Source organism: Opisthocomus hoazin, chromosome 27 (assembly GCF_030867145.1).
Source record: "Opisthocomus hoazin isolate bOpiHoa1 chromosome 27, bOpiHoa1.hap1, whole genome shotgun sequence".
NCBI lineage: Eukaryota > Metazoa > Chordata > Aves > Opisthocomiformes > Opisthocomidae > Opisthocomus > Opisthocomus hoazin.
Window position 1 is genome coordinate 4,817,432 of NC_134440.1, and position 26,560 is coordinate 4,843,991.

At 49.7% G+C, this 26,560-nt stretch overlaps 2 protein-coding genes across 4 annotated transcripts in view; both read right to left on the bottom strand.

Annotated features, from left to right (window-relative positions):
• The window catches only part of KDM4B (lysine demethylase 4B), a 98,031-nt gene extending 96,836 nt beyond the window's left edge, over positions 1-1,195 (bottom strand). For all 3 annotated transcript variants that reach the window (XM_075444181.1, XM_075444180.1, XM_075444179.1), the window contains exon 1: positions 1,069-1,195. The gene's annotated coding sequence lies outside the window, so the exon portion shown is untranslated. The remainder of the gene's footprint in view (positions 1-1,068) is intronic.
• Positions 1,196-3,560: 2,365 nt separating this feature from the next.
• Positions 3,561-21,859, bottom strand: UHRF1 (ubiquitin like with PHD and ring finger domains 1). Its single transcript, XM_075444313.1, has 17 exons — positions 21,846-21,859; positions 16,913-17,075; positions 13,815-14,078; positions 12,888-13,060; positions 12,235-12,450; positions 11,252-11,358; positions 10,887-11,073; positions 10,035-10,158; positions 9,840-9,947; positions 8,952-9,056; positions 8,044-8,150; positions 7,047-7,209; positions 6,807-6,944; positions 6,310-6,421; positions 6,032-6,189; positions 5,623-5,721; positions 3,561-4,939 (listed from the first exon to the last, which is right to left on the bottom strand). The coding sequence occupies exons 2-17, from the start codon at positions 17,063-17,065 to the stop codon at positions 4,793-4,795; spliced, it is 2,361 nt and encodes a 786-aa protein (XP_075300428.1). The 5' UTR covers positions 17,066-17,075; positions 21,846-21,859; the 3' UTR covers positions 3,561-4,792.
• Between the last annotated feature and the right edge of the window lie 4,701 nt (positions 21,860-26,560).

Sequence of the window (26,560 nt, forward strand, 5' to 3'; positions counted from 1 at the left end):
TTACAGAACGCGCGTAAAGCTAACCCGCGACTCCAACTCTTCAAAGCGGAGGGGTCCAAACCAGACTCAATGCAACACACCGAGCCCCTGCGCAGCCACTGACACCATCTTCAAAAACCAGAACGAAAGCCAACTCTAAAGGAAAGCCAAGTGCCACCTTTGGGTGCAGGGCTTACTCAGCAGCTTCCCCTCCCGCCACCCACCGCGTCCCAGCAGAGCCCAACGCATCTTCTGTTTATTTCTTTTTAAAAAAAAGGGGGCAAACCGAGCAGCCACAACCCAGGGCGAGTCCCCACAGCCCATCCCCGCGGACCACAACCGTTTCGGAGCCAGTCACCTCACTTTTTGAGCTGTAACGTTTGCACCCAAGGCTGCTCGGCCAGGGGGGAGAGGGAAGACCCCCGCCCAGAGCCCCGGCTGTTTCTACCCACGTCGGGCTTAACACCACAATAAAAAAAAGGGAAAAAAGCTCAGGTTTGGGCCTTGACTTTGACAGTCTTGGGGGGGGGGGGGGGTGGAATTTGGCCGCTGTCACGTTCTCCCCACCGGTTTCCCCGCAGCCGGACCTGCCGGTACCTCCGGGGAGGGGGAAGGAGCCTCTCCCCGGGTCCGCACCGAGCCCCCGCGCTTCGAGCCTTCCGCGGACACCGGGCCTGAAGCACCGGGAGTGGGGGGGGCTTCTACTGCACAAAGCGGTCGGTGGAACCGGGAGGAGCGGGCCGCAACGGGCCCGGCCCGGCCCCTGGCCGCACAGGCCGGTTCCCCCCGGTGCCGGGCCGGCCCCGGGGGGAACCGGCCTGTGCGGCCAAGGGCCGGGCCGGGCCGGAGGAGGGCCGCCGTCCGGAAGACAGCGGTAAAACCGGTGCCCGCCGCTGAGGAGAAGGGAGGGGTGAGGCCGGCGGGACGGAGCCCGGCGACCCGGGAAGGGAGGCGGGGAGGGGGGGGGGGGGGTGTTTCGCCGCGGTCCCGGGGGCGGATCCGCAGGCGGCGGCAGGCCCCGGCGGGGAGCGAGAGAAGGGAACGGGTGGGGGGAGAAGGGGAGGCAGGCACCGGCCCCCCCCGCCGTACCTGAGCCCGCCGGCGGTCCCCCTCAGCAGCGGCGGCGGCGGCGGCCCCGGGCTACCGGTCAGCGGAGAGCCGAGCGGCCCGGTGACGGGGGGAGAGCGGAAGGGGGGCGGTGAGGAGAGCTCAGCACCCCGCGGGCAGCACCTGCCGCCCGCCTCCTCGGCCCGCTCGTTGGCTGCGGTCGGCACCGCCTTCGAGGCCATTGGGCGCCCCGCCGGTGAGAGGCGGCGTTTTCTGCCCATGGCGGAGCCGGTCACTGAACAACAAGACGAGAGTAACCGTTGATTGGCGAGTTGCGAGGGGTAAAGGCCCGCCCATCAACAGGCGGGGCAGCCGGTCGCTCTAACAGCCCTCTGTCGCTTTCCGCCAATCGGACGCGGCCGTTGGGAGACGGCGCCTCGCGCTCAGCTGCTATTGGGCGAGAGAGGAGTAAGCCAGGCTCCGATAGGCGGCGCGGGCTGCCCGTCAGCGCGCTCGCGGCTCTGCGCCCCGGCGGGGGCGCGCGGCGGTGAGTACGTGAGGAGCTGCACAGCAGCGCGTGAGTCGGGGGGGGCTGCGGCGGGCGCCCTGCGCCAATGGGGCGGGGAGGGACCGCGCCCCCCCTCCCCCCCCCTCCCGGCGGCGGGCCTCATGGCGGGCGGGGGCCGGGGGTCGGCGTTCCCATGCCCCGGTGCCGCACCCCGAGGCAGGGCCGAGCTGCGGTCCGCGGGGCGGGGGCTCTGCCCCTGAGAAGCCCGGGGCGGGGGGCAGTGGCGGCACACCCACTTTCGCTGCGCCAGCCCCTGGCTCCCCGCTGCCCGGCCCCCCTCAGCCCCCGAGCACCCCCGCAGCGCACGGGGCAGAGGAAGAGGAGAAGAGCGGGGTGGTGGCTCAGCGCCTGGTAGGCCCCACTGCCTCAAGGTTGTGGAAAAAAGTTTCTGAGCTGCGGAGAGGGCACCAAGCAGCCTCTCCCCCCCCCCCCCCGGTTTATTCCTGAGAAGCAGCGGGATGTCCCCCCGCTCCAGCCCGGTTTCCCCTCACAGCGCCGTGCTGTCACAGGGAGCTGGTGGGGGGGCCATGGCGGGGGGCCTGCCCCTGCCCGGGGACCCGACTTGGCTCCCCCTGGCAGTCCGCGGCCCGGGTCAGGGCACGCACCAGCGCCGAGCCCCAGCCCCAAACTGGCTGCACGTACAGGACCACGAACAACACGGGGGCATTTTTTAATTTGTACTTCACTAAACCGTGCAGGCCATCGATCCCGTGCGCCTGCGGGGAAGCGAGATGAGAATTCCCAAAATAGAATAAAGATCCTTGGGGGGGGTGGGGTTTTTTTTGTAACGTTGTTATTGCTTCACCATTCCTGATCCACAAAACACTTTAGCATTGGCTATGTCATCCAGAATTCACAACACAAATGCACACAATGAAGCATGGTCCTGCTACCGATCTCTGCCATGAAATCACCCTCCCCTTCCGCTCCAGAGCCACGCACCAGCTCTCTTCCCAGCACAGGAATTTTCCTCACAGAGCTTCACGCTGAGATCTGCAAGCTTCAAATTACAAAGCATCTAATTTGCAGAGAAATTCCAATTCATGCCAAACAAACACCAAAACTCAGAACAGTACACCGAAACCTCTCTAGGAAAATAAAGTGTGCCTGCCAACTTCCAAATAACACCACAGCCACTACCCCGGGGAAGTCACTGCAATATGTTCTTTCAATTTAAATACACACGCGCTCCCTCAGTTTTGCCCACTCACCCCAAATTCGTCTCATCACAATATAGACTAAAAAGTAAAAGGACATTGTCAATCAAATTCAAATACCTGAAATGGAAAGCATTTCATGTCAACACTTACCTTCAAATAAAGAGGGCAGATGAAGCAGCAGTTGCGCAGTATCACTGCTTGCGTTTCCAACATCTTAAATGCCTGTGCGTTTTCTTCATTGACTTCATCTGCATTTGTTTAAGAAAACCTCAGTTTTTATCTCTCTGTGTCAGTAACTCGAGGGAGACGCTCACCCGACTCGCTGTGAACACCTCCAATACGACGCCCGACATGGCAGCCCTGCCGTTCGTTAAACGCACAGGCAAGTCCACTGCCAGCTGATCTTTGGAGTTCAGTACTGTGGAAATGCACAGGAGTTCTGCCCCAAAAAGAGGGAGATTTGGGGAATCTTTGGTTTTTTAGTTGAACATAACATATGCCTTTCACTAGTGCCTAGAAACAAATATTTTGAAGACAAGAATATCAAATTAGTATTTTCCCCAATTTCTTTGTAGTGAAAAATCATAATGAAAATAAGAGGCCCTAGAAAATACAAGGCTTAGCGTAACGGAACATAAATACAAATTCCTGCATAAGCACTGGAAATCTGCTTCAGATGAAAAAGAACGAAAGGCAAACAGTCACCACTTTCATCTGAAAAGATATTTATTTTGAGAACTTCAACTTGCACATTGTACAAAAAATTGACAAATTCAGCAAAAAACCTATAAAACTTTTTTCCCTAACATATTAACATTATAATTTTAAGAACGGTAGGAGTTAAGAAAACCAAAAATAGGCACATTTGTTCCAGTCTGTCTGCAGTAAAGTGTGATTAGAAACATCCCTGTCTTGTTGAGGTATTAAACTGCAAACTTTGGTAATGGTAGAAAAAGACAATTCACTCACAAAAGCAAGCCTTCTCGGTGTCATGTACAATAAACAAAATCGTTCATAAAAAAGTCAGAATTGGTTATTCTCCATTTCCAGGTAGAAACGCAGCGAAACAAAGAAAAAAAATACTCATGTTACCATAATACACCTAGCGTTAGGAGGAAACCTGAAAGTCTGCAGATCCGTGCTAATCATACGCAGCTACAGTGTTCTGTTTTACCCAAAGTACAAAATCCGGCTGGCAAAATTCAACAATTCAGTGCTTATGAGAAATACATATATCTGGTGATTGAGAGCCCAGTCTTCCAGCAAAGGACAAAAGGCACTTAAGAATGGCTTTAGTATATTCCACAATGGCATTTCTGGATAGAGGACAGCACCTGGCTGAACAAATAGTTCCTAGTAAGAAAGAAGTCCAGCTGAGGTAGTACTTCATATTGCTCCAACTACTTGGCTATTCGCAAGCAGCTTTCTTTTTTTTGATATACAAAATTATCAGGAAATGGCTTTTGATAGGTTTGTCAAATGTATAAAAAACACGTTCTTTTTTTTCCAAAAAAACCACTAGCAAATATTCACTTGTGGTAAAAAGATCGTAAGCCAGGAACCATCTTGTACAAACTGAGCATCAAAATGCTGCCAGGGTGATGCACAAGTCTACCGTTATGGCCAAATCCCCAAACGTTACAGATTGTTCTAGCAACCAAGCCATTTTTTTTTTTAATTAAGAAAATAAAAAGTAAAAAAGAGGGGGCACTCTGAGAACTTTCATAATCATTAGCAGCCTTACCGGAAGCACTTTTTAAGTCCATTGAAAAAAATAATTCTGTGCTGATGAACGGCAGTTTTGAGGCTGAGGGGGCGGGGGAAAATGCAAAGGTCAACATTTGGAACAAAAAACAAACCCCACGAACATACAAAAGGATATTCCTTGAAGTTCATCGTTTTTTTTAAAAACAAGGAAGACTTTAAACTTTTTTATGGGTCCGGGAGAACACAGACTACTTCTCTTTTTTTTAAATTAAGCCCATTGAAAACCCATTTATAAGTTTGAACAAAAGAAAATTAGAAGTGCTTTACAGAATCACCGTCCATTGCCGTATCCAGGAAAGAGCTGAGTTAGAATGGTCTGCAGTGTTTCGTTCACTTGCATGGTGTAATTTTTGCCAAGATCGTAGCGGCAGGCTGGACAACTGTACACATCGGCTTTGAAGGATCTATCCAAACAATCCTGGTGGAGGATAAAATAATAATTGGTTCAGAAAAATGTGCCGTTTAGCTTATTCTACAACACCCCCCCCAGGAGAGAATGCGATTCCTTTTACAGCCTAGTCCATGAGAGCTGAGCAGGGCCGAGAGTGATGCAAGGCTGGCAGCTGGGGAGAAAGCTTCCTTCGCTACGTGCGATAACAGCACGCGCACTTCAGCAGAGCGTATTAGTCACGGACACAGTAGTCAGGTACACGGCAGAGATGTGTCATTCAGGTACGTTTCTGAAGATGAACAATTCCCCTGCAGCTGTTAAAAGTCTGTTGGAGCTTCTGCCAAGACCCTTCCCATCCCTCCTCAAAACCCAAAACCAAACCCCATGCACTCTGTAACACTGCCGAGTCGATCCGCGTCACCCAGCAGGGTCACCGAGCCCCCAGAGAAGCCCTCATCACCTTTTAAGAGAATCAGATAGCAGCAATGCAACAGTGGAACTTTCTTTACAGCACAGACTTCTCTACACCAAAGAACTTCCATCCAATCTTAAAGTTTTAAGATATAAACCTGACTCATGCTAAAAGACTAACTATTGGCAAAAAAAAACCCAAGCCTGCATAGACCCCCACCTCTCTCACCACTAAACAAGTCAGCTCAAGGCTCGTTGGCTCAAGGGAACTCGACAGAGGAGCGAGATCGACTGCCCACCTTGCAGACGTTGTGCTGGCACACGGTCGTGACTGGCCGAAACACAACCTCCTGACAGCAAATACACAAGAAGGCCTCTTCAACTTTGTTTAGAAATTTCTGTAAAGGGAACGTTTGAATCAAGTTATTTCTCCTACCCTCCGAAAGACACAGCCAGAAAATCCCCCCACCTTAAACGCACGGGATTACTTTAGACAGAGAATGTTTTTCTACAAAGCTCAACACGGAAAGAAATAGTCACATTAACAAGTTCTTACACTTCTTCCTGATGCCAGCTACAGTGCTTTAAAGTTCTGCTGTGGATGTATAGACTAAGAAAGAAAAACTATAGGTCTGAGGCCGTTTCTTGAATGCAGCCAAGGGGTTTGTGTCTAGGGACAGTACGCTAGTTAGTTGTCGCTTTATTTACCGGTCCATCTTTGAGAGCTTCTAGTACTTCATTCCACAGTTTTTCATTGACTTCATCACTTTTTATCAGAGATTTTTGCTGAGGTGTCAGCTTGTATGGCTCAACTTTAGTTTTCTTTGGAGTCCCTGTAGGAGAGGTAACGAGTTTTTGCTCTCCACCTGAAAGAAAACACAATGACTTTTTAAACAAACAAACAAAAAGCAACCAGAAAAGAGTAACTAGGTAAAATGCACAAAAACCTACAAGGCGTTCTACATCCACTTGCCTACTCCACAAACCTGCTGATTTCCTTTTCCTCTTTCCTTTCCCCAGGGTATCAAACTCATCATCTCCATTATTTTCTTTTTCCTTATCTTTGTTTGCAACAGCTTCCAAATACCCTTCAGGATACTACAGGAAAACACAAAACACAAAGCGTCCAATGCAAACATGCCGGTTCATAGACGTACAGGTCTACGACAGGTCAGAAAGATGACCTCTGGAGAACTGCTCCGGGGGTTCTCTATTTTAAGGAGCTGATCCCTGCGCTTACGAAGTATTTATTCAGCTATAGAAACTCTATACAAGAAAGTGAATTTTGTCCATTCAGCCTCCCGACGTAAAAAGAAAACAAGCCACAAGACTGAAAGCACTTGTGTCCCCCTCTGTCTAAAAGGGGGTTGTCTTGGTTCTTACGCAAGGATCGTCCGCAGTAAGAAAGTGTAATAGAAAAAAAAACCTACTATCCATCATGTTCATTGGCCAAGGGAAACACGATGATGTGCCAGAAGTGTACCTGCATTGTTAGGCCAAGCTTCTTCATCCTGTCCTTTCCTTCTTTGGTCCAAGGAGCAGGTTCTTCATCGTCCCTCCTAAGTAAGTAACGCCACACTAAAAATCCGGATTTCCCTGTCTCAGGCCAGTATTTCACAACCTAAAAAAGTCAGATGCAAGTCCATTATACACTACAAAACCCCCTTGGCCATAACCAAATTATCTTCCCCTAATTCAGTACGCCAATGCCAATTCCTCTTACCTTATATATGCCATCATATCTGTTCCCTTCTACGGGAGCGTATTTGCTATGTTTGCCTCCTTTTACATTCCTCACCACTCGGACCGGCTTCCCAGCTCTCCAGTCCTTGGCTTCAGCTCCATTTTTGTCGTTGATGGGGGCACTGCAGTTCAGAGCCAGAGCTCTGCAAGAGAAAGTCAAATCCACTTACCTATATTTACCGGGCAGAACTCCTCAGAATCAGAGGGAGGATAAAAACCTCAAAGACTGCATGGTAAACCAGCTACTAAGAAGTAATAAATTTAAACTATGCTATTGCACTCAGAGCAACACATTGATACAGTTCAGTACAATACTAAGAGTCGCAGCGTACTGGCGTTGTGCTGAACCACAGCAATGGCTACCAAAAAACTGGAAACTACACCTCTGCAGATACAGAAGGAGCCCCTTCTGAATCCCTTCCAAGAAAAGAAGGGCATAGCCTGGCTTTTGTTTGTTTGTCTTAAATAGTAACATTTTCAAGTATCTAGTATAACACCAAGAACTCTGGGAGACAGTAACTGAGCCTCCTGACTGGGGACAACATTTTAAATACACTTATTATTCATCCCATTACCCTACCGTAATTGCGTGGACCACCTCTTCCACTTGAGTCCACACTTACTTGTCAGAGCAACAGTTCAGAATTACCAATGATCTGGTCTCCCAAGGTGACTCACACTGCAAAGGTCTTCAGGAGAGAGTATGAAAACTTCTGCGCTTATTTATTACTCTCTTCTTTAAGTTTCAGTCAATATTAAATGCGAGACTAATACCATTTACAATAGTTTCATTTATAGCATACTATAAGAAGCATGTCCATTGTGCAGCTGGTCTGCATCCTACAACACAGTCGAAACTTCATTTTGACAGTTTTTCCACTTAGCCAGTTTCTTCTGATACAGACAGGACAAACAGTTTTTCAGGTTGACAGACTGCCAGCTACCAAGGTTAGGAATGGAGCGCGAATGTTGCCGACCTGTTCATATTGGTGAGTTTTTGATCACAAGACTGTTCTGCTGTGCGTTTGTTTCCAGAAAGATCACGCCCTCCGCTCCCTGTATATGTGAAGGAATTTCCATGATCCTGAAACGTATACGGATGGTTTCGACACATTCACAAAAAGAACTCAATAAAAGCAGAAGAGTCTTTTAATCAAGTAGCTTTAACACAGTATTCTCAAAAAAGGAAAGATGCCTCTTCTGTTTAAGCTCCTCGACTCAGTCTGTGGTGCTGCCTTATACTGCCAAGAGAGGAGAGTTGGGGTGACAACTGTTGCCTTGTTACACACCTTAACAGGGCCAAGTTCCAGATAAGCATAATGTAACTTGCGCCTCGGTATGTACACTGCTACGTGACCTTGCAGTCAGAATTACAACTTGGAATAGCTACTGAGACTCGTGGCCACCTGTTTTACCCGAGTTCTAACAGGTATTCGGGGTAAAGGCTAGTAGTGCACCGGTGATCTGCAAGAAGAAAGCAGCAGAGCCTGGTACAGCCCAGCAAGGGTTAGGCTTGGCTACCAGAACCATGAGGTATATTCAGCAGCAGAACTTGTGCCCCTAGTTTTGTTCTGAACGCTCCCGTGACACATGAAGATCTGGCAGCACGTACCACGAGACTCTGTTCTAACTGTGGATGCAATGGACACCCTGAAAAGGCAGCTAAGGACTCCTAGATTAAAAGCTGACATATGGGTATTAAACTGAATTTATATGATCCTGCTTCTCAGACTGGCGCATCTTACTGGATAGTTTTCTTCTGTAGAAGAGAAGTATTGTCAGGATGGGGAAATGTCTGATATAGAGTGTAAAACGTAAGGCTAAGTCTTTGTTTTAACTGCAAGGTAGATTGGTTCTCACGCATACATAATCAAGATGAACTTACTATGTCGTCTTCATAGCCCCCTGCCAGAACTAAGGAATAGGCGCCATCGTTACTTCTGCCGTGTATACCTGCCACGTGGGGCCTGTGAACACCGGATTCGCTCACCTGGGAAGAAAAGAAAGTCTGCTGGGCAACTGCTGTCAGCGGGCTGCGACCAATACGACTACCTGTTGGTCTTGGAACTCAATTAACTAACAGTACTGTTTCAGATTTGTTTTGCATACATTACAGGGTGAAACTGTGTTCTTACCACTATCGTCCAAAAAGCTCCAGGTAGAGGAAAGAAAAAGAAAAATCCTTTTAAAAAATAAGCTGTTGAGTATTTCAGTAAACTGAACACATGGATATTTAGAAATTTGTATCTTTCTCTTATTAAAAAGCTCCAGTAATTTTAGGCTAATGCAGGTATTAAAATTAAATGCTTGTATAAGCGGCTTGGTTTTGAAAGATTTGCAATAGCAACCTCCATCTAATACTTGAAAACAAGATCTGGATAGTTCAGTGCTTTTTCCTCCCCAGCTTTCTAACAGATGAGAAAACCTTCTGTTTAATATATCTAGATACTTGAGAGAGACCCTTACCAGCAGAACAAGTGGGAGATACTACACATCTCCAGGACAAACTACTGGGAACAAATACGTTTGGTTTGGGGTTTTTAGTCACCAAAAAAGCACCGAAGGAAAAAAAAAGAAACCACCACTTAAAATGCCTAGACAATGCAGCATTAGTTATGGAACACTTGATCTAGACAAAGCCAGAATTCTTTCCTTTCTGCACTTACATATCCAGTGACATACACTCCAAGATTAACTGTTTCAGGCTTCTCGTAAGAGCTGGATCGTTCCCATTTTTCCCTACAGTGGCTCAGGCCAGGATTCAGCTTCGTACCTGAACTCTGAACTTCCACATGGTGCCCACCGGAATCCCAGGAATCGGTCCATAGTGGTTCGAGGGGACAATGGTACATTCCTTTGTGCGACCAACACATGCCATACCCTGTTCCACAGAGCAAGACCGATCAGCCAAGAATTAGAAGGAACTAACACATGCTATTCTTCAAAATAAAACGGCTTTTGAACTGACCTTGCCCCAGTCTCTCCGCGAGGACGAATTAGCAGATGCCATCTTTTGTTTCTTTTTACTTTCTTTTAATTTCTCTCCTGCTAAAACCACCTCGCTTGTATCATTTCGACATTCAGGGCAATACCTAAAGATGCCAGTCAATGAAGATTAGCCAGTAGCAAAGGCTTCAATTAAAAGATCATTTCCTCCAAACATACCAAGTTACATTACAATTTCCCCATGTGAAACTAGACAGGACACAACTCTCCATACTGGAATTAGACCTGTCCTTACACAATCTTCTAAGCCACTGCAGATGTGTCAGGAAATCAGCTGTATCACAAAATCATTGTACAAAATGCTGAAACAGGACACAAGGAGTAAAACAGTATATTTCACTATCTTTATGTACACAGATAGATATATTTCACTATCTAGTTCTATCACCATATATATTTCATATATAAAACAGCATATATCACCAGCCTAATATGGTGATGGGGCCTGTGGGCTACCTGTAAGCGACCCATAAAAATCATTATACAAGTTAAGCCTCCTGGCATCAGGTTTGCATTCGGTTTATAGGTAGCTTCACTTCTCTTTGAATAAGCCTATATATGCCAAAACTCGGGAGAAAAGTTTGAAAGCCACTGGTTTAAAGCACACTCTCACTAAACTGATGCTCAAGAAAAGCTATGAAGTCCTATTTAAAAAAAAAAAAAACAAAACACACACAAAAAACCTACAGAAACACCTCTTCTCCTCGTATGGTCACAATATTGCCACTTCAGGGCAGCATGAAGCCCTAGACCTCACTTTCTGCTCCTAATTAGATGGTAATTGCAATATCCCACACACATACTTAAAACTTACCAATCCTCATCATCTGGTATACTACTAAGGGGAGGGTTGAGGCAGTAGATGTGGAAAGCCATATCACACTCATCACACATTAGCTGTTTATCTGGATCTTGTTTACCTCCACAGATATGGCAAGCACAGACTCTGCAGGTCTTGTTCGGGTTGTCCTTACAAGCTTTACACACAGGTCCATTTTGTCCTGTTAGCAAAAAGCAAACACAGTCGATGCTTCAGACTCCAGAAAGTGTCAACATACACTGGAAAAGGTCAAAGGAGTCACAACAACAAGGCTCTTGGAACTCATAGACCTTTGACCCTCGCAAAGACAATTAGCAGAATATCACAAGGCAAGACTGAGACATGCAAGACAGACTCACGTTTTAATGGACTGGCACTAAGTGGACAAGCACTGCCTGGTTCTTCAATTTTGTAAATTTCATCCACTAATGTAATTCTGCAGTCATTCAAGGAATCACCAGCATCCCTTTAAGTTGATAAAAGTAAAAAAAAAAAAAAAATCAGACTTTGAAAGTACCATACAGCGTGAATTCACAGCTGTGCACGCACATCGGTAATGCAGACTGCGCTGGTCTCAGTCCTGTATCACGAGAAACCTGTTGTAGCATCACCCGATGTGGGACAGCGGCGTGACAGCACCACCACGAATCAAACCATTGTCACGCAATTAGAGCGTACCCCGCCTCGTCTCAATGCGAATCCAGGCACTTGGAGCAGTCAAATTCTTATTACTGACTGTTCTCCCCCCAGAATATATTTCATGCTAACTCTTCTCATATTTTGTAGTTAAAAAGTCAAAATCACTGTAGCGTGAGGAAAAAGGAGGAATATTCTGGCAACCCTGTTGAAACTTGTCTGAACCTATTAAAAAATAAACACTTTTTTCCCCTGAAGTCTAGAATCCCTTATATGTAGGCTCATTTTCTCCTTTAGGAAAGAATTAGAGCAATTTATCATAATCTTTAAAAAGTGAGAGTTCAGCCTACGTTATTGTATCTAGCACAAACCCTTGCTCTGAAGTTTCTGTAAAACCACTATGGACAGTTATCATAGTAAATAATTCTTCGCCTCTTAGTGAACACGGGGCTCCACACGCTCCCAGCATTCCAGGAGCCCACAGATCGGCATGCCCTGCGGTTCCTCCAGTGGAAGTTAACCAGAAGCGCGCTATGACAAAGTCAATCACCTAAAAGGGACAGTTCCAGCTTCTCATCTCTCCCCAGCACTCCTGTTGCACCATTTTTGTTACATTGGGTTTTTTTTTTTCAGAGTCACTCAGATCTCATGAAAGCTTAAGCGGAGTTTGGGAATTCAATTTGTTCCGCGTTAGGAATTCACTTACCCAAGCAATATCTTTGCATTTAGTTCCTTGATCATTTTTGTTTCCCTTTTTTGTAGAATCTCCGCATCGTACCAAAACCCTCGCTCTTTTGGTTCATCGGGATTATAGTTGACCATCACCACCTGTCCCACTTCTAGCTGGTGCCACTTCAAAATAGTCCGTGCACGAGCCCGTACGTCATTCGAACTCAATTCTACAACTCCATTCTCTGGATAACTTCAAGTAGAAGGGAGGCATGGAGGGACAGAAAAGAAAAAAGCAGATTCAACATCGCAAGTTGTTGTAAGCGTCAGATTTTACCCAGACAGGTCGATTTAAGAATCGATGCTGCGCAACACACAAGAATATCATCAAGAATAAAATCGCCTTTTCCCCCACAGACACAGCCAGAATCGGGCAGTCTAACTCTGTTACAATTGTGTCCCATTTGAAACTTCGATAACGGCATTCTGTACTCCCAAAATAATGATTCCAGCCCACCGGAATCGCAGTTGGAATTCCGGCTGCAAGACAAACCTGCAGTTAACAGGGCTCAGTAATGTAACTGCTGTGTCAGCCTGGTTCTGGTTTTCCTTATGGATCTCTACAATAAAATTTCACATCAACATCATGATCCAAATGACTTTATTAGCCAAGAAGGTAGCAAAACTCACTCTTCATATTTCACGTGGTATATTACATCTTCTTCGGGAATGGTTGTCGGCTGATCAGGATCTGTGCAGCTGTCAGCCGATTCATTTGCAGGTTTTCTTCTGGTTACATTTACAACCTGGGCTTCAAACCATGCTCCCATATTCGTATCTCGAGCATCGACCAAGTCATTGATCTACACACAAAGCAGAGTACACAGCTCACCCAAACGGATTTTCAAATTAGGGGTTAACTTCCAAGTCCACCTGAAGATTTAACCATCTCAAGAACTTCACCATTATCTAGACATTTAACAGATCATCTTAAAAATTGGTATTTCCTTTGCCTTCTGATCGTGTTGTGCCCCCCTACAGCCTTCTCCGGTTGAACCTCTAAGGCTAAACATCCGTTCTACACCGACACATGTACAAACAGCTTTCTTATCTAGCATAAACCATTACTAGCTAGTCTCCAACAGACTTTCAGAATTGTCTTGCTCATAGGCTGGCAAAGACATCACTAGATCTGTAATAAAACCCATTGAAACAGACAAGTAAAATGGTTCTGAACAGCTGGTTGAGATTTTCTTTTGTTCATTCAAGAAAGTTTCAGCTTCAACAAATGCAGTGACTCCAAGCAAAAATATTGGGAAGATTTGGGAAGATTTTTTTAAATCAAAACAGGCACTCTGAATGCCTTTTTTTTTTTTTTTTCAGTCAATTAATGTACTGTAGCTTTATTTAAAAGGATAAAATGAAAAATAAGATATGTTGCATTTAATTGGTTTGTGGGTTGGCTGGCATTTTTTTTGTTTGTTCTTGGAGGGTTTAAGAAAAAAAGAAAACACCCACACAACCGGGCATGAAAGATTCTCAGAAATTCTGAACTACAGAGAAACAATCGCCCCCCGAAGTGCGGTTTTAAGTAATCTCATTTTCTTAACGACTCACCTTATAGAGGCCAAATCCCGGGTCAGTCCAGTCGGGCTGCGCTGCTGTGCTGGGCTGTTCCTTCAGCTCCATGGTACCTTCTCCATTGTGAGAGCTTTTGTCAGATTCACTTTGGCCTGAGCCACAGCCAGAGTCCGTGTCGGAGAGTTCAGAATCCTTTTCCTTACTAACAGCAGGAAGCACTGCTGGGCTTTGTCTGACCAAGAGTTGAACAATATCATTCAGTCCAACACTGTAATCGAAAAGGGAGTGACCGTCTTCCATCTACAGGGAAAGCATCAAAATAATCTGGTCATCTCGTTCAACGGAGGTTTCCCAATTCAAAACCACCCATCATGCTGTAATTGTCTCTATGCACCAAGAAAGACCACATTGCTCGGAAACCATCAACAATCAAGGAACTTGGCAGTTCTTCAGCATCCCAGTTCTTTATAGGTTGTTATTCTTACTATTTAAAATGTTCTTTTTTCAACGGACTCTACAAGCTGGAAGAAAGCTACCAAGACTTCCACGCTGCGGTAGCCTTGCTACCCAGATTAAGCCACGGTGTTCTAGGAGATCTGAAAAGGTTTGCAGCACGTTCCCCAGAAACAGCAATTCTGGGAAGGAGGACTTAAAAAACTACGTATCCCCGACATTCCTAACAGGATTTAAAGATAATTCCACATTGCCTACAAACTCGCGAGGAAGCTCTTTCTTCCTTATTTCACATGCATCCCGCGACACGCGACACGAACATTAACGCAGACTGGTCTTCATAGTGTAACTGCGTATGTTCCAGATTATCGTTACAACATCGCTCTGTTAAATGCAGCACTAAGTAGAAGCCAAAGAGTTAATCATCTGCTTCTCTCTGGGCAAGTGCACAATTTTTCCATTAAAAGTAAAATCAAAAAAAGATTCAATTCAACTCGAAACTACCCAATCACTTTTTAACGCAGCCAGGCATGTCCTAATTTCACACCCTTTCTAATTTTAAGAGTTTATTTTGCGAGTCTGGCACCATATGTAGTCAAACCAAGATCCTACCCCGGCAAAAAGTAAAAGCAGTACAGAGGACCAAACATGTCTCTCAATTACCTTTCAAGAACTCAGAGGAGCGCTACCATTTTAGAGTTAAAATGTAATACTCGAGACCACATTGCAGTTAGAAGTTTAGACAAGCCCCATCACATATTTAAGGTCTGACTAAGAAATTATACAGGAAATGATCATCCCCTTCCAGTCCAAACCACCAGAAAAAGCAATCCCCAGAGCTTTGTTCTCTATCAGGGGGAAACAGAGCAAAACCACAAGAATTTACACTTCACAGGAATCACTATGATAATTCAATTCTGATTTATGGCATAAAATGGCTACGGAACAATCCCTGGAAATCTGACTGTACAGGAAGTGATCTGGACTTTTTCTGGTTTAGAGATGAAAAACTCATCCAGATACACAAGAGCAAAACCAGAAATCAGTTGTTTCTTCTTAACGAAGAGGCAACACCACAGCTATGATATCATTACCAACAGCACTTCTCACCGAGGAGCACAAGGAACAGGTGCAAACAGCAATGGAAGAGCAGAGAACACCACGAGGACACGAAACCGCAGGAGTTCAAAGGAGAGCCTGAAAGAAGCGCCAGCATCTGGAGATGCACCTCTAACAAAGGATGCAGGTTTTTTAATTAACAGGCAGGAAAACCTAACACCATTTAAAAATTTTAGCTACTAAGAATTTGAACATTTCCAAGGAGCCAAAAAGCCAGACACAGCACGAATGGGCGCAGCAGGGGACGATGACTAAGAGAGGTTAGATCACGCTGGACAAATGTTTCTGTCTAAAACCACGCCTAAACTAATAACTACGGGAAACACACCAAGAGGAATTATCTGTGTAAGGCAAGCGCATCCTTACTGAAAAAAAAGTGATCACTTCTACTGAAAATCTCTTTAACCTTGGTTATCTGCACAGACTTCAGTGTAAGTAAGACTGACAGTTGGTACCTGCCCTGGATGAATTCTCCGTTATCACCTGATCTAAACCACAAATGGGCAATTACTGCACCCAAATCTACACTAACACAGAGCCAAGGTGACACAAGCCCTTCAGAGATGCTATATATTCCTACAAGCCTCTTTTTTTTACTCCTACTGGTACCCAAGCGCGTTAGGTTAAAGCTAGCCCCGGTGTATTTCCACATCCCAGTCACACCTGCTGACTGTAGGGTACAGCTAGCTCCAGTCATCCCAAAATGGAGGGAAAAGCGGAAAAAAACGACTGGAAGAAATCATCTAACCCCACCCCTCTCGCAGTATTCCAGCTGCCGCCTGAAGCAGCCCGCTATTTCTGAAATGAATTTCTTTGAACGAGCATCCCCCAGTTCCACAGTTTCTTTACCGTGAAGGTTTGGCAGCGCGGTGCTACGCAGGGTGCAGAAAAGGTGTTTGCGAACAGCCTCAGCCGCTTTCAGAATTAGTTTAGATGCAAGTATTGACTCACGTAGAAGAAAACAGTTGTAGGACCGCGATGGGAAACACACCGCCGAGGATATAATCTACCCCTGAGCCGCTCGAGCAAGTTCTGCGCCCAATGAGATTTTGATACGAGAGCAGAAGAGCTTAAAAATCACGCGCTGCTCTTCCAAATCCCCCAAGAAAAACGGGAAAACGGGATCTTGACGGCTTCCAGAGCGGTAAAACCCACCAGGCTCGAAAACTGGAAGCGCCAGACCACCAAACCCCTGTGATTTCAGAGACTTTCGCTGAGAAGACGCTAGATATAAAATAATGAGGGGAAAAAAAGAAAAATAAAAACCCAACACCACCAGGTAGAAAAGCAGGCCGCTGCCTGGCTGACCCCTCTCCTCGCAGACCCCCGGCTCGGGCAGGGCCGGAGTCACTAGATGGCAGCAAACCATCCCGCGTCCACGCCAGGGGAAAAAAATAAATAAATTAAAATATCCCTCCTCAGAAAAGGGGGACAAATTTCAGGGGGGGGGGCGGCGGCGGGGGGGGGGGGGGGCCCGCAGCCGCTGAGGCAGCTGCGGGCCACCGCCCCCCCCCGATAGTGAGGGGCTGGTGCTGTCAAACGTCCCCCCGTCCCGCCGGTACCTGCTTGCCGCGGTAGAAGAGCCGTTGCCGTTGGGGTTCCACACCGAAAACCTCATGTATCCGCAGCCGCAGCCCTTCCACCTTGGTGAGTTTGGAAAGAGAATCCACGCGGTGGGTCTCCTTCCCGTCCATGGTCCGTACCTGGATCCACATGGCGCCGGTCCTGTTCGCACCCGGCAGAGAACGAACCGCCTTTAATAAACGGGATCCGACGAGTCCGGCCCGCCGGGCAACCGGGATCGCCGAGACCGCTCCAAACCCACCGCGCCGCCCCGGCCCGCCAGCCAGCCGGCCGGCCCGCCCCCGCCGGACCCTCTTCCCCGCCCTATTGGTCGATAACCCGGCCGGTTCCAACCTCGATTGGTTGTCGGTGGCTTAGTCCCGCCTTTCCCGAGCAGAGCCTAACGGCTTTTGTTGCGCCCGTGTCTCTCGGCCGCCTCGCGGGCGGGCGGCGCGCGCCAACTGTATCTCGCGCCACAATTGAAACGCTCCCCCCGCCCTCCGCGGCCCGCCGGCCAAATCTCGCGCGATTATGTAAATGAAGCTAAATAGGAGCGGGCGGTCTTAAAGGGGCCGTCACCAGCCAGCGGCCCCCGCCCTCCCACCGCGGCCCGGTGGGAGCTCCCCGCTGGGGGGGGTAGGGGGGGTACACGGACACAGCCCCCGCCCATCGCGCTGCGGAGGGCACCGGGACCGGCGGCCGCAGCCCCACACGGGGTGGGACGGGGGATCGCTTTCGTTCCGACCGCGGAAAAAAAAACGGGGGGGGTGGGGTGTCAGCGGCCGCCCCCCGCAGCCGGTCCCGGGCGCCGCCAGCCCCGCCCGCATCAGCCCCGAAAGCCAAGCGGGGAGATGCCGGGCCCCGCCACCGCCAGTCGCTCCCCCTCCCGGTCCCACCGCCCCCCACCATGGTCCCGCTTCGGGGGGGGGGGGGGGGGGTGTCGGTCCCGCTGCCACAGCCCTCGCGCGAGGCGTCCCGCCAACCGTCACCGGAGCGCTCACCCCGCGGGGAGCCCCGCGCACCCTGCCCCGGCAGCTGTCACCGGCTCGGGGACCGCGGAGTGGGTCCTCGCCGCTCCCCGCACCGACGCGGGGAGGGGGGGAACCCCTCCGCCCTCCCCCCGGCCCGGACTCACCGGCGTGGCGGTGCTGGAGCCCGGTGCCGCCCGCGCTCTCCCCGGGCTTTGGAGTTTGGCGCGGAAAAGCCCCGTGCGCGGCGGGCGCCCGCCCATTGGCCGCCGCTGGCGGGAACGAGCGGGGGGGGCGGGGCCGCCGCCACCTCCCGGGACGGCGCGGGGCGGGGGGGGGGATGTTGGGGGGGGGGAACCGGCGCTCCCCGCACCTCCGCATCCTCCCCGCGTCCTCCTCGCACCGGGGATCCCCGGCGAGCAGCCCGGCCCGGGGACCCCGCTCCGCTGTCCTCCCCCCCCCAGCTCGCCGGGAGAGCCCCTCGCCCCTCCGGAGCCACGGCGCCCATTATTGTCCTAAAAACCGGGCCCCGCATCGTCCCCGCGTTCCACCAGCCGCCCTCCCGCTGCTCCTCCTCACCCGAGGGGTCCCGTCCCTCCCGGGGAGCTCGGGGCCCTGCTGGGATGCGAATAACCCGAATAATCGGAATAATCCGAATAATCCGAATAATCCGAATAATCCGCAAGAGGCCTCTAACTCCCGGGGCCGTTAGCTCACGCTCACTTCTGGGGCTGGCGTACGGCCCCGCTCGGGAAAACGTGGCCTGGGTGACACGGCTGGGCCGAGCGCGTGGCTGCGTCAGCCGACAAAAAGGGCTGCTCCGGGAGGGTGTTTTCCCCCCAAGCTACCAACGCTACGAGGAAATTAAAAATGGTAACGGTTGCTTCAGACGGCCATCGGATGGGGTAAACTGTAAGCGGGGGATTACCAAGAGGTTTCTGAGAAGAATCGGCTTCAAAAGAAGGATAAAAGCACGAAAACCGGCGGTTGGGAGGCAGAGACCCTGGGGTGGGACGGCGGCAATGGCGGCGGGTTCGGCGCTGCCGGAATAGCTCCACCAACACTGCAAGCTGCCGCCGAGCCGCGGCCCTGCCGCTCCGGACAAAGGGAACACGAGGCGCCCTGAAGAGCAACGCAAACCAGTATTTCCCGTGTTATACCCGCCCCGCACCGGCAGAGCTAACCTCTCGCATTAAAAAATACAACATCGGAGGGATGCAGCACCCACCCAACCCCCCCTCCCGATTCGCTGTAGAGAATGCCCGCGGCACACGAACGCCTCCGGAGCGGCGGGCGCCTCGGCCTTCTTCCCCTCCTTCCCTCGGACCTGTTGGGGAGCCCTCGGTGAAGCCGCAGAGCGCGGGTTGAAAGTCACTGGCCTGGATTAGGTTAGTACCAGAGGTTGGGCATGTGTCGCCGCACAAAAGCCTTGAATCTGACCTGCGACCCGCAGCAGTCAGGCTTCATTTCCTCCCAGGGCTGAAGGCTTCACCTCGCCAGAAGGTCGTTTTTTCCCCCCTGTAGATGCACCAGAGTCTTAACCTTGACCTACCCTTCCCGCAGCCTGCCAGGGTTCTCGCAGTTACAGACCTGGCAGGGAGCAGGGGGAAAGGCTGAGAATTGGAAAAACTGTTTTCCCCTGGCTAAGGACAGGTCGCACATCTAAAGCATCCGGGGTTTGGATGTCCTAGCCGAAAGCTCAAATCAGTGCTGCTCACCAGCGCAGCTGGACCCATATTCTGTCACCCACGTAAATCCCACTTCCAGAGGAGGGGAGAACCCCCATCCCTCATGACTTCAGATGCAGGACAGTTTAACGACAGACTTTTACCACCCTCTTCCAGACTGTTTTTCAGCATCCCTTACATCTCTCTAGAAGTGCCATAAGGAGCTCTAAAAAAGCCACTTTGAGATACAGACCTGACCGTTCTGTCCGTGAGCGCTGTGTCCCACTAAGCTGCCGCACAAGGCTGTGTATTTGGAGAGTCAGCTATTCAGGTCAACTTTTTGACACTCGGATGCTTAATATGTTTCTGATAGCACCTCACTGCCTTGCATTTCACCCCACCATGTGCCCCATTGGGGTCCCATCTCCTGCCCATTTAAGGACTACATATATGTATGTATATCTCTGCAATAAACCTCTGTGCATTCACCCTGGGCAGTCCCCAGCACAGCGCAGGGAGCGCAGGCTTACTGTAAGCCACCGACTGTTCAAGGAAAAGGCTCCAGCCAGCTGCTGGGTAGGACTAGCAGCATCCCTGGAACCATCAGAGTTACAAAATGAGAAGCCCACTTTCTAGAGAAACTTCTACTCATTCAGTGAACCCACACACTGCAAAAACCGTGCTGCATCCTACACACTGTTCAGCTGGGTCTACAAATCACTTAAGGATCAATTCTAGATCATTCTCGTAGTGGAACATTGATTTCATTAGAAGTTAAATTATATATGCTCTCCTTTTAAGGTCCTCTCTTCTACTAAAATGAGAACATTGCCAGAGTAGCTTACAGAGAAGTTGGTGCCAGTGAGATAAAGCCCTGGGAGATTCAGGTTTCCACAGACGGTCAGAAAAAAGAACATGATTTTGTTCTACTGCAGTTATTGAAGAGGCTGATGAGTTTTAGTTTCCTCTCTTTCAGACTGTTTGAGGCATTTCTTTTCTTTGGAGTTACAGTTCTGATTGAAAACACTGTTCTGCCATCTGGTAAATGCCCCATGCTGTGAGGAAACAATATCTCGGTTCCCCTGCCAGCAGGGATATCCAGTTCAGTCTACGAAAACTTACAGCATTGTTGAACTCATCTGTAAAAAGATGCAGTCAGCAAGGCAAAATTCCAGCAGCATCCCAGCCTGTGGTAATACTGTTCAAAGTGAAGCTTTGGCACAACGTTTGAGGAGAAACAAAAGTTGGGACACACACATTAGAACTACTGGCTGATAAGCAGCATTAAAACGAGTCTTGGATGAAGAAGAATCGATAGCCGGTCTTCTCGATTCCCAAGGGGGCCAGATTTACCCTTGGGCAGGCAGCACAGTCTCCCTGGTACAGTCACCATAATTCATAGTCCAGCCCTTACAATGCTTTTACAGCAGTTTCTGGGAAAAATAGCGGGGGGGTTGGTCCCATAAAACCACAAGAAGCATCACAAGAGGTACAAACACCCTGAATGTTTAAAGCAGGCATGGTCACTGCAAGTTGCTTAGCTGGCAGAAGGCTGGCTGGGTTCAGGAACATGCACCTTTGACTTCTTCAGCTAACTGCCCTGGCTCCCCTCCACGCTCACCAGCTGAAGAGGCCACATCTGCAGTGTCCGAGGGACTTGCTGTGGCTCTGAAATCATCCCAGCTATAGAGAAGGTGCAGCTATGGAGAAGCTATAGAGAAGATGCAGCTATGGAGAAGCTATGGAGAAGCAGCCATATGCAGTTCTAGAGAAGATCCCTTGCGAATCATGAAGAACACGTGCAAGACCAGGTAAGGGAAACAGACTACTCTACCCGAGACAGGCGGAAAAAATGCCAAGATCTGACCCTCTGCCCCAGCTAGCTACTTAGTGGCCTCCCATCACTAATAGCTGAATGTCCTCATAAAAACTCAGTGTTTGATGTGCAAATAACTTAATTCCATCTTCCAGCTTTTCTAAGATAAATAGTTTGCTTTTCACGGAGCTTGGAAATCAATGCCCAGATGTGGAAACCAGCGCAGGAAGGCACTGGTCCTAAAGCAAAACGATTTGAGCTGGGGACATGCAGAGTTCTCACCTTCTGATTTAGAGCCTTAAATTTCTACTACTCGCCACCCACGAACTTCCACCCCTTTGCTGAACAAAGTGAGAGACTTTCCCCTACGTTAGCGGGCAGGGCCCATACGTAATGTCAAGTGGTCTCTGTGGGTGTGCGCAAGCTTCCGCACGCCCTGGGATGATACAGAGTCATGCTGCATCCAGCAACAGGAACTCACCAGATTTCGTTTTCCTCTCCCTCCATGCAAGGCTCTTTGGTGATGAAAGCTGAACAAGAAGCAGTTTTTCTCTGTCGTTTCAGCAAAGAGGTTCTCTGATTCTTCAGATTTTCCCAGGGAAAAACATATTTGGCCTTGGTGAAACCACTCTCTGCACAATATTGACAACACGTTAAGCAAATACATTTAAAACATGTTATTTATTTTGCATGCAGTTGTCCTGGATGAGATCTTCACCACTTCCTGGAAGACCAGAATGAAAGAGATGATGCTGGAGTCCAGCACAAATGCTTCCCTCCTTAATACTCCTACAATTTCCAAAATAATTGGGGTGAAGCTAGCCAGACTCCAAGACTGGGGAGTGCAAAGGACGCCTGTGATTCTGATTACTGGGGAAGCGAGAGGAGGGGACTCAGCAGTGGCCTGAGATGGAGAGGACACATTTAGCATGCCCAGACAGCATGGTATGAGGTCTTAGGCAGGAGAGGGAGGAGCAGACAGGCTTGTAGAAAACCAGCCTGCGGCCTTAAAACCAGCAGAAAGGTGAACTGGGAGACTGGGAGAGTGGCCAAGAACCCGTCAGGCTGCTCCCCACAGTGAGGGCCAAGCTGTCTGGGGCTCAGGGCAGGAACCTGCCTGAGCTGCGGCCGCCTGCGCTCATGCTAGGGTGGGTGAGCTGCTGGGGGGGAAGCAGGGGCTGGGACATGCTCAGGGGCAGAGGGGCAGGCAGGAGGGGACGGGCAAGTCCTGCTTCTGCTGATGCAGGGTGAGGGCAGCAGCGAGCTGCAGCATGCCAGCATGCCCTGAACCAGCAAAGCGCCCTGAAGACTTGGGATAGACCAGGGGGGTTGGTTGGGAGGCAAGTGATAGGCTGAAGCTTTTGGCACCTCGCTGGAGAACTGTTTTCAGAAGGCCACAGCACTCTGAAGGCCATTGCTTTCGGAGCTCGTCATGCAAAGTCTGGTGAAGGGGACTAACAGATGGGTAGTGTAGGGCAGGATCCAGCAAGGAGTCTCCTTCCGCCACAGCCCTGCATCCAGCACTCGGCTCTGGATCCAGACACCCCACGCTGCAGGACCATCCCAAGGATGCTCAGCGTTCCTTCAGACTGTGGCCTTGGACAAGGCTGCTGTGAGGAGCACCAACAACCGCTGCGGCTGACAGGACACTGGAGCGTGAGGGGTAAAGAGCGCTTTGAGTTGATATGACCAGCTGAAACTATTTCTGCCACTGCTACTCCAAAGACCACTCAATCCCAGCAAGGGGAAGCGGTGGAGCAGAGGAGGTCAGGAACATGAGAAAGCAGAGTCTCTGGGCGGTGGAGAGAGATGCCACTGTCAGCAAACATCTTGTGGACCTTGCACAGCAACGAATGGCAAAAACCACAGGATGACTTGTCCTCTCAGTGGGCTCCAGAGAACACAACGCTGCAGCTCCTGAAAGAGGAACACCTGAGCTCAGCACTACAGAGCTTGTCAAGCAGTTTGCTGGAAGCCCAAGGGCTTTGTTTGGCTTAACTGAGGAACAGAAATCAAAGCAACGCATGCCTTGCCCTTGATTCATCTTTTCTCGTGCTGTGTCTGCCCCGGGGAAGGTGACCACGGCATCATGGCAGGTTACTAATGGAGTAAATGCCATGGAAGATGAACGAGATCATTTCCGTGGCAGTAGATGAACGCTGGCAGATGGGGTGCTTCAGCGTCACATGTGGCCTCTGGTCCCCAAAGAGATGAGGCTGAGCTGCGACGCACCACAGAGCGGGGAAAGGAATTGTGCCTAACAGCGGGAACTCAACATAAAGGCCTGGTCCTCCAAATCCTCCACGTACCGGCACGCTTTCCTCTCAACAGCAACCCAAACAGGACTTGGACAACTGAGAAGCATGTAACTGGAGAGGCCTCGTCCACACGCAGACCCCGGGGCGCAGCTGAAACGAGAGCTGTGAGCTAGCAGCAGGGCTGCGGAGGAGCGGGATTTCCTGGCTGCTGGCAGGCACAGGGAGACAGGGCTCACGTCTGGGGCTCACCAGAAGGGTTCTGCCCCACGTCTTGACGATGCAGCATTTGCACAAAGGCTGCAGTTCCTGACGCGATGCCGCCTTTTGTAGGAAGCGCTGCCCAGTGCCACAGGGCTCGTTCACTCCAGCCAACGCAACACCCTTTCTCTTCCCCAAACATGTTTCTCTGCTTCCTCCTACGCCCTTCCCACACCCACCAAACTTCTTTGAACTGATTTTATCTTGGCATATGTGGCGTTTATACAGTAACATCGATCACAGAAATGATCATGCAAACCTTTGCTCTGAAACTGCAGTCTCCAAATTTTCAGGGTTCTGACACTGCAGGCCTGCCGCTGGGCAGGAGCTCCAAGCATTGGTATTCTGACCTAGAATCTACAGCTGCACTTTAGATATTAAACACTGTCTCGCTAATTATAATTGTCAATGTTGTCTCAAGCAAACCACTTGCCACCTCTGCTTACATTCGCCTGTGCCACATGGCAAGCCACATGAAGGTGGATCGCGCGGATGGTGCTGGTTTGCCCACTTAGGTGATGAAATATAACCTGGCTCATGAGACTTTCACCATCACCATCGCAACCGGCCTGGCCCACTCAGGCACTGCACACCCATGAACTAACTGACAGTTTGCATCATCGACACTTTACCTGGGGACGCAGCCACTGTCCGTATACAGACCAAGATTCAGAAAAACATAGGACTAGTTTCTTGATTCCCGGTTCCTCGAAAAAAAAAAAAAAAGATTTCATCAGATATTCGGAAGACAGACAAGAACACCCATTCCCTCCCCTACACACATCCCAACCTACAAAAGCCACCATGTGACACCTGCTAATCAGCTTAAGCTTTAGTATAAGACACCGAACACTTCAAAACTGCAATTTACCCTGTGAAGGGAAAGAGATCAAAGGAGGGACCATGCGCTGCGAGAGAGTTTGTTAGAAGAAAGGTTCCCAGGTGATGCTAGAATATGAAGTTTCTGTCACACAGATAAATGCACAAATGTCTTCTCAGCATGCACATGGCAAAACAAGAGGCAAAAGCCACAATTTGCAGCTGGGGAAGTTCAGAGTGGACATTAGGAACTGCTTCTTCGTTAGGAGCACAGCACAATACTGGATCCAATACCTAGAGTGGCTGTGCAAGATCTCCATCCCTTTTACGAAGGTTCTTAAAGACTCAGCTAGACAAAGCCCACAGCTGACCTGACCCGGCATGGCTGATGGTCCTGCCTCCAGCAGCAGGCTGGACTAGCTGACCTCCAGAGGTCTTTTCAGCCAATGACTCCATGTTAAGCCTGACTCAAGTAAAGAGAGGGATTCCTTTTAACCTCAAACCTGAGAAGTGATCATTGTCTACATTTTTGTCAGCTTAACAGCACATTTTCAAAAACCATTGACAACCTCCTGCTCCCAGTGCCTTCATGGCTTACTGTGGGCAATACAGAAATGGGACCTGAGGTCTCCTGCATTCACCGGCCAAAAAACAAAGTGACTCAATCAGTTTAATAGCTTTAGAAGACTCTAGATAATTCTTACCTGTGCCTCAGTTTCCTCCCCCACGGATCTTGCAAACAGACAACAGGAAGCGTAATTGATGGTTTCAAACCAGTTCTTGAGATCTGAAGATGAAAAGGCACAAATGGAAAAGCAAAGTATCAACTAAAAGTTTTATTAGTTGTCATTGCTATTAAAGAGCCCAAGCTTCCCCCAGCTGGGCTCAGAGTCCTGCACTGCTGAGCCCCCTGCAAGTACAAAAATAAAAGGCGACTCCTATCTTGAAAACCGCGGTGAACTCGCGAGGCAGCGCGTTTCACCATCGCGTGTGTGCTGTAGCCAGGCAAGGGCTGAGAGCGGTAGAGCATGTCTTACTCCTCGGGTAGTTACAGCACCCATGCTGCAGGGCAGGAGAGATTTGCCAAGAAAACATCCCAGCTGAGTGATGTTTTCACATGACAGACCCCACATCCTGCTTCTCCGGGACTTCTCGACAATGTCCGCGATGCCACGCAAGGAGCAGCCCAAGGGCAGGCGCTGGCGTGCTGAGCCCCACCACCCACGCATGGACTTCCCAGCCGCGGCACTCGCTCCTAACGCAGCCGCTCTTTGGAAAAAGCCAAGCACAAGCTGCCTGCTGGAACAGGTCCCCTGAGCTGGGGAGCAGGGCCTGAACTCCCGCCCCAACACCCTCTTTCCAAGCAGCTCCGGCGCTAAGCCTAACCCCAGGCTCAGGACGCGTTTTCCGTCTGAACATGAGGAAGAACTTCTTCCCTCTGAGGGTGACGGAGCACTGGAACAGGCTGCCCAGGGAGGTTGTGGAGTCTCCTTCTCTGGAGATATTCAAGACCCGCCTGGACAAGGTCCTGTGCAGCCTGCTGTAGGTGACCCTGCTTCGGCAGGGGGGTTGGACTAGATGACCCACAGAGGTCCCTTCCAACCCCTACTATTCTGTGATTCTGTGATTCTGTGATTCACATCCCCACTGTGGATGCCGGACAAGGCCCACGCTCGAATCCGCTTCACCACGAGCACAGACACAGCTTCGTGAGCAGGGCTTTGCTGCAGGGTTTGCAGGAATAGCTGGGTCTCTGTCTAGGCTTTTCTTGGCTCCCAAAAGCCGGGCTGCGTGTCTGGGGCCGACATGGCGGCAAGCAGGATCGTCCAGCTCAGAGATTTAGCCCAAGGGGCGTGCGAGG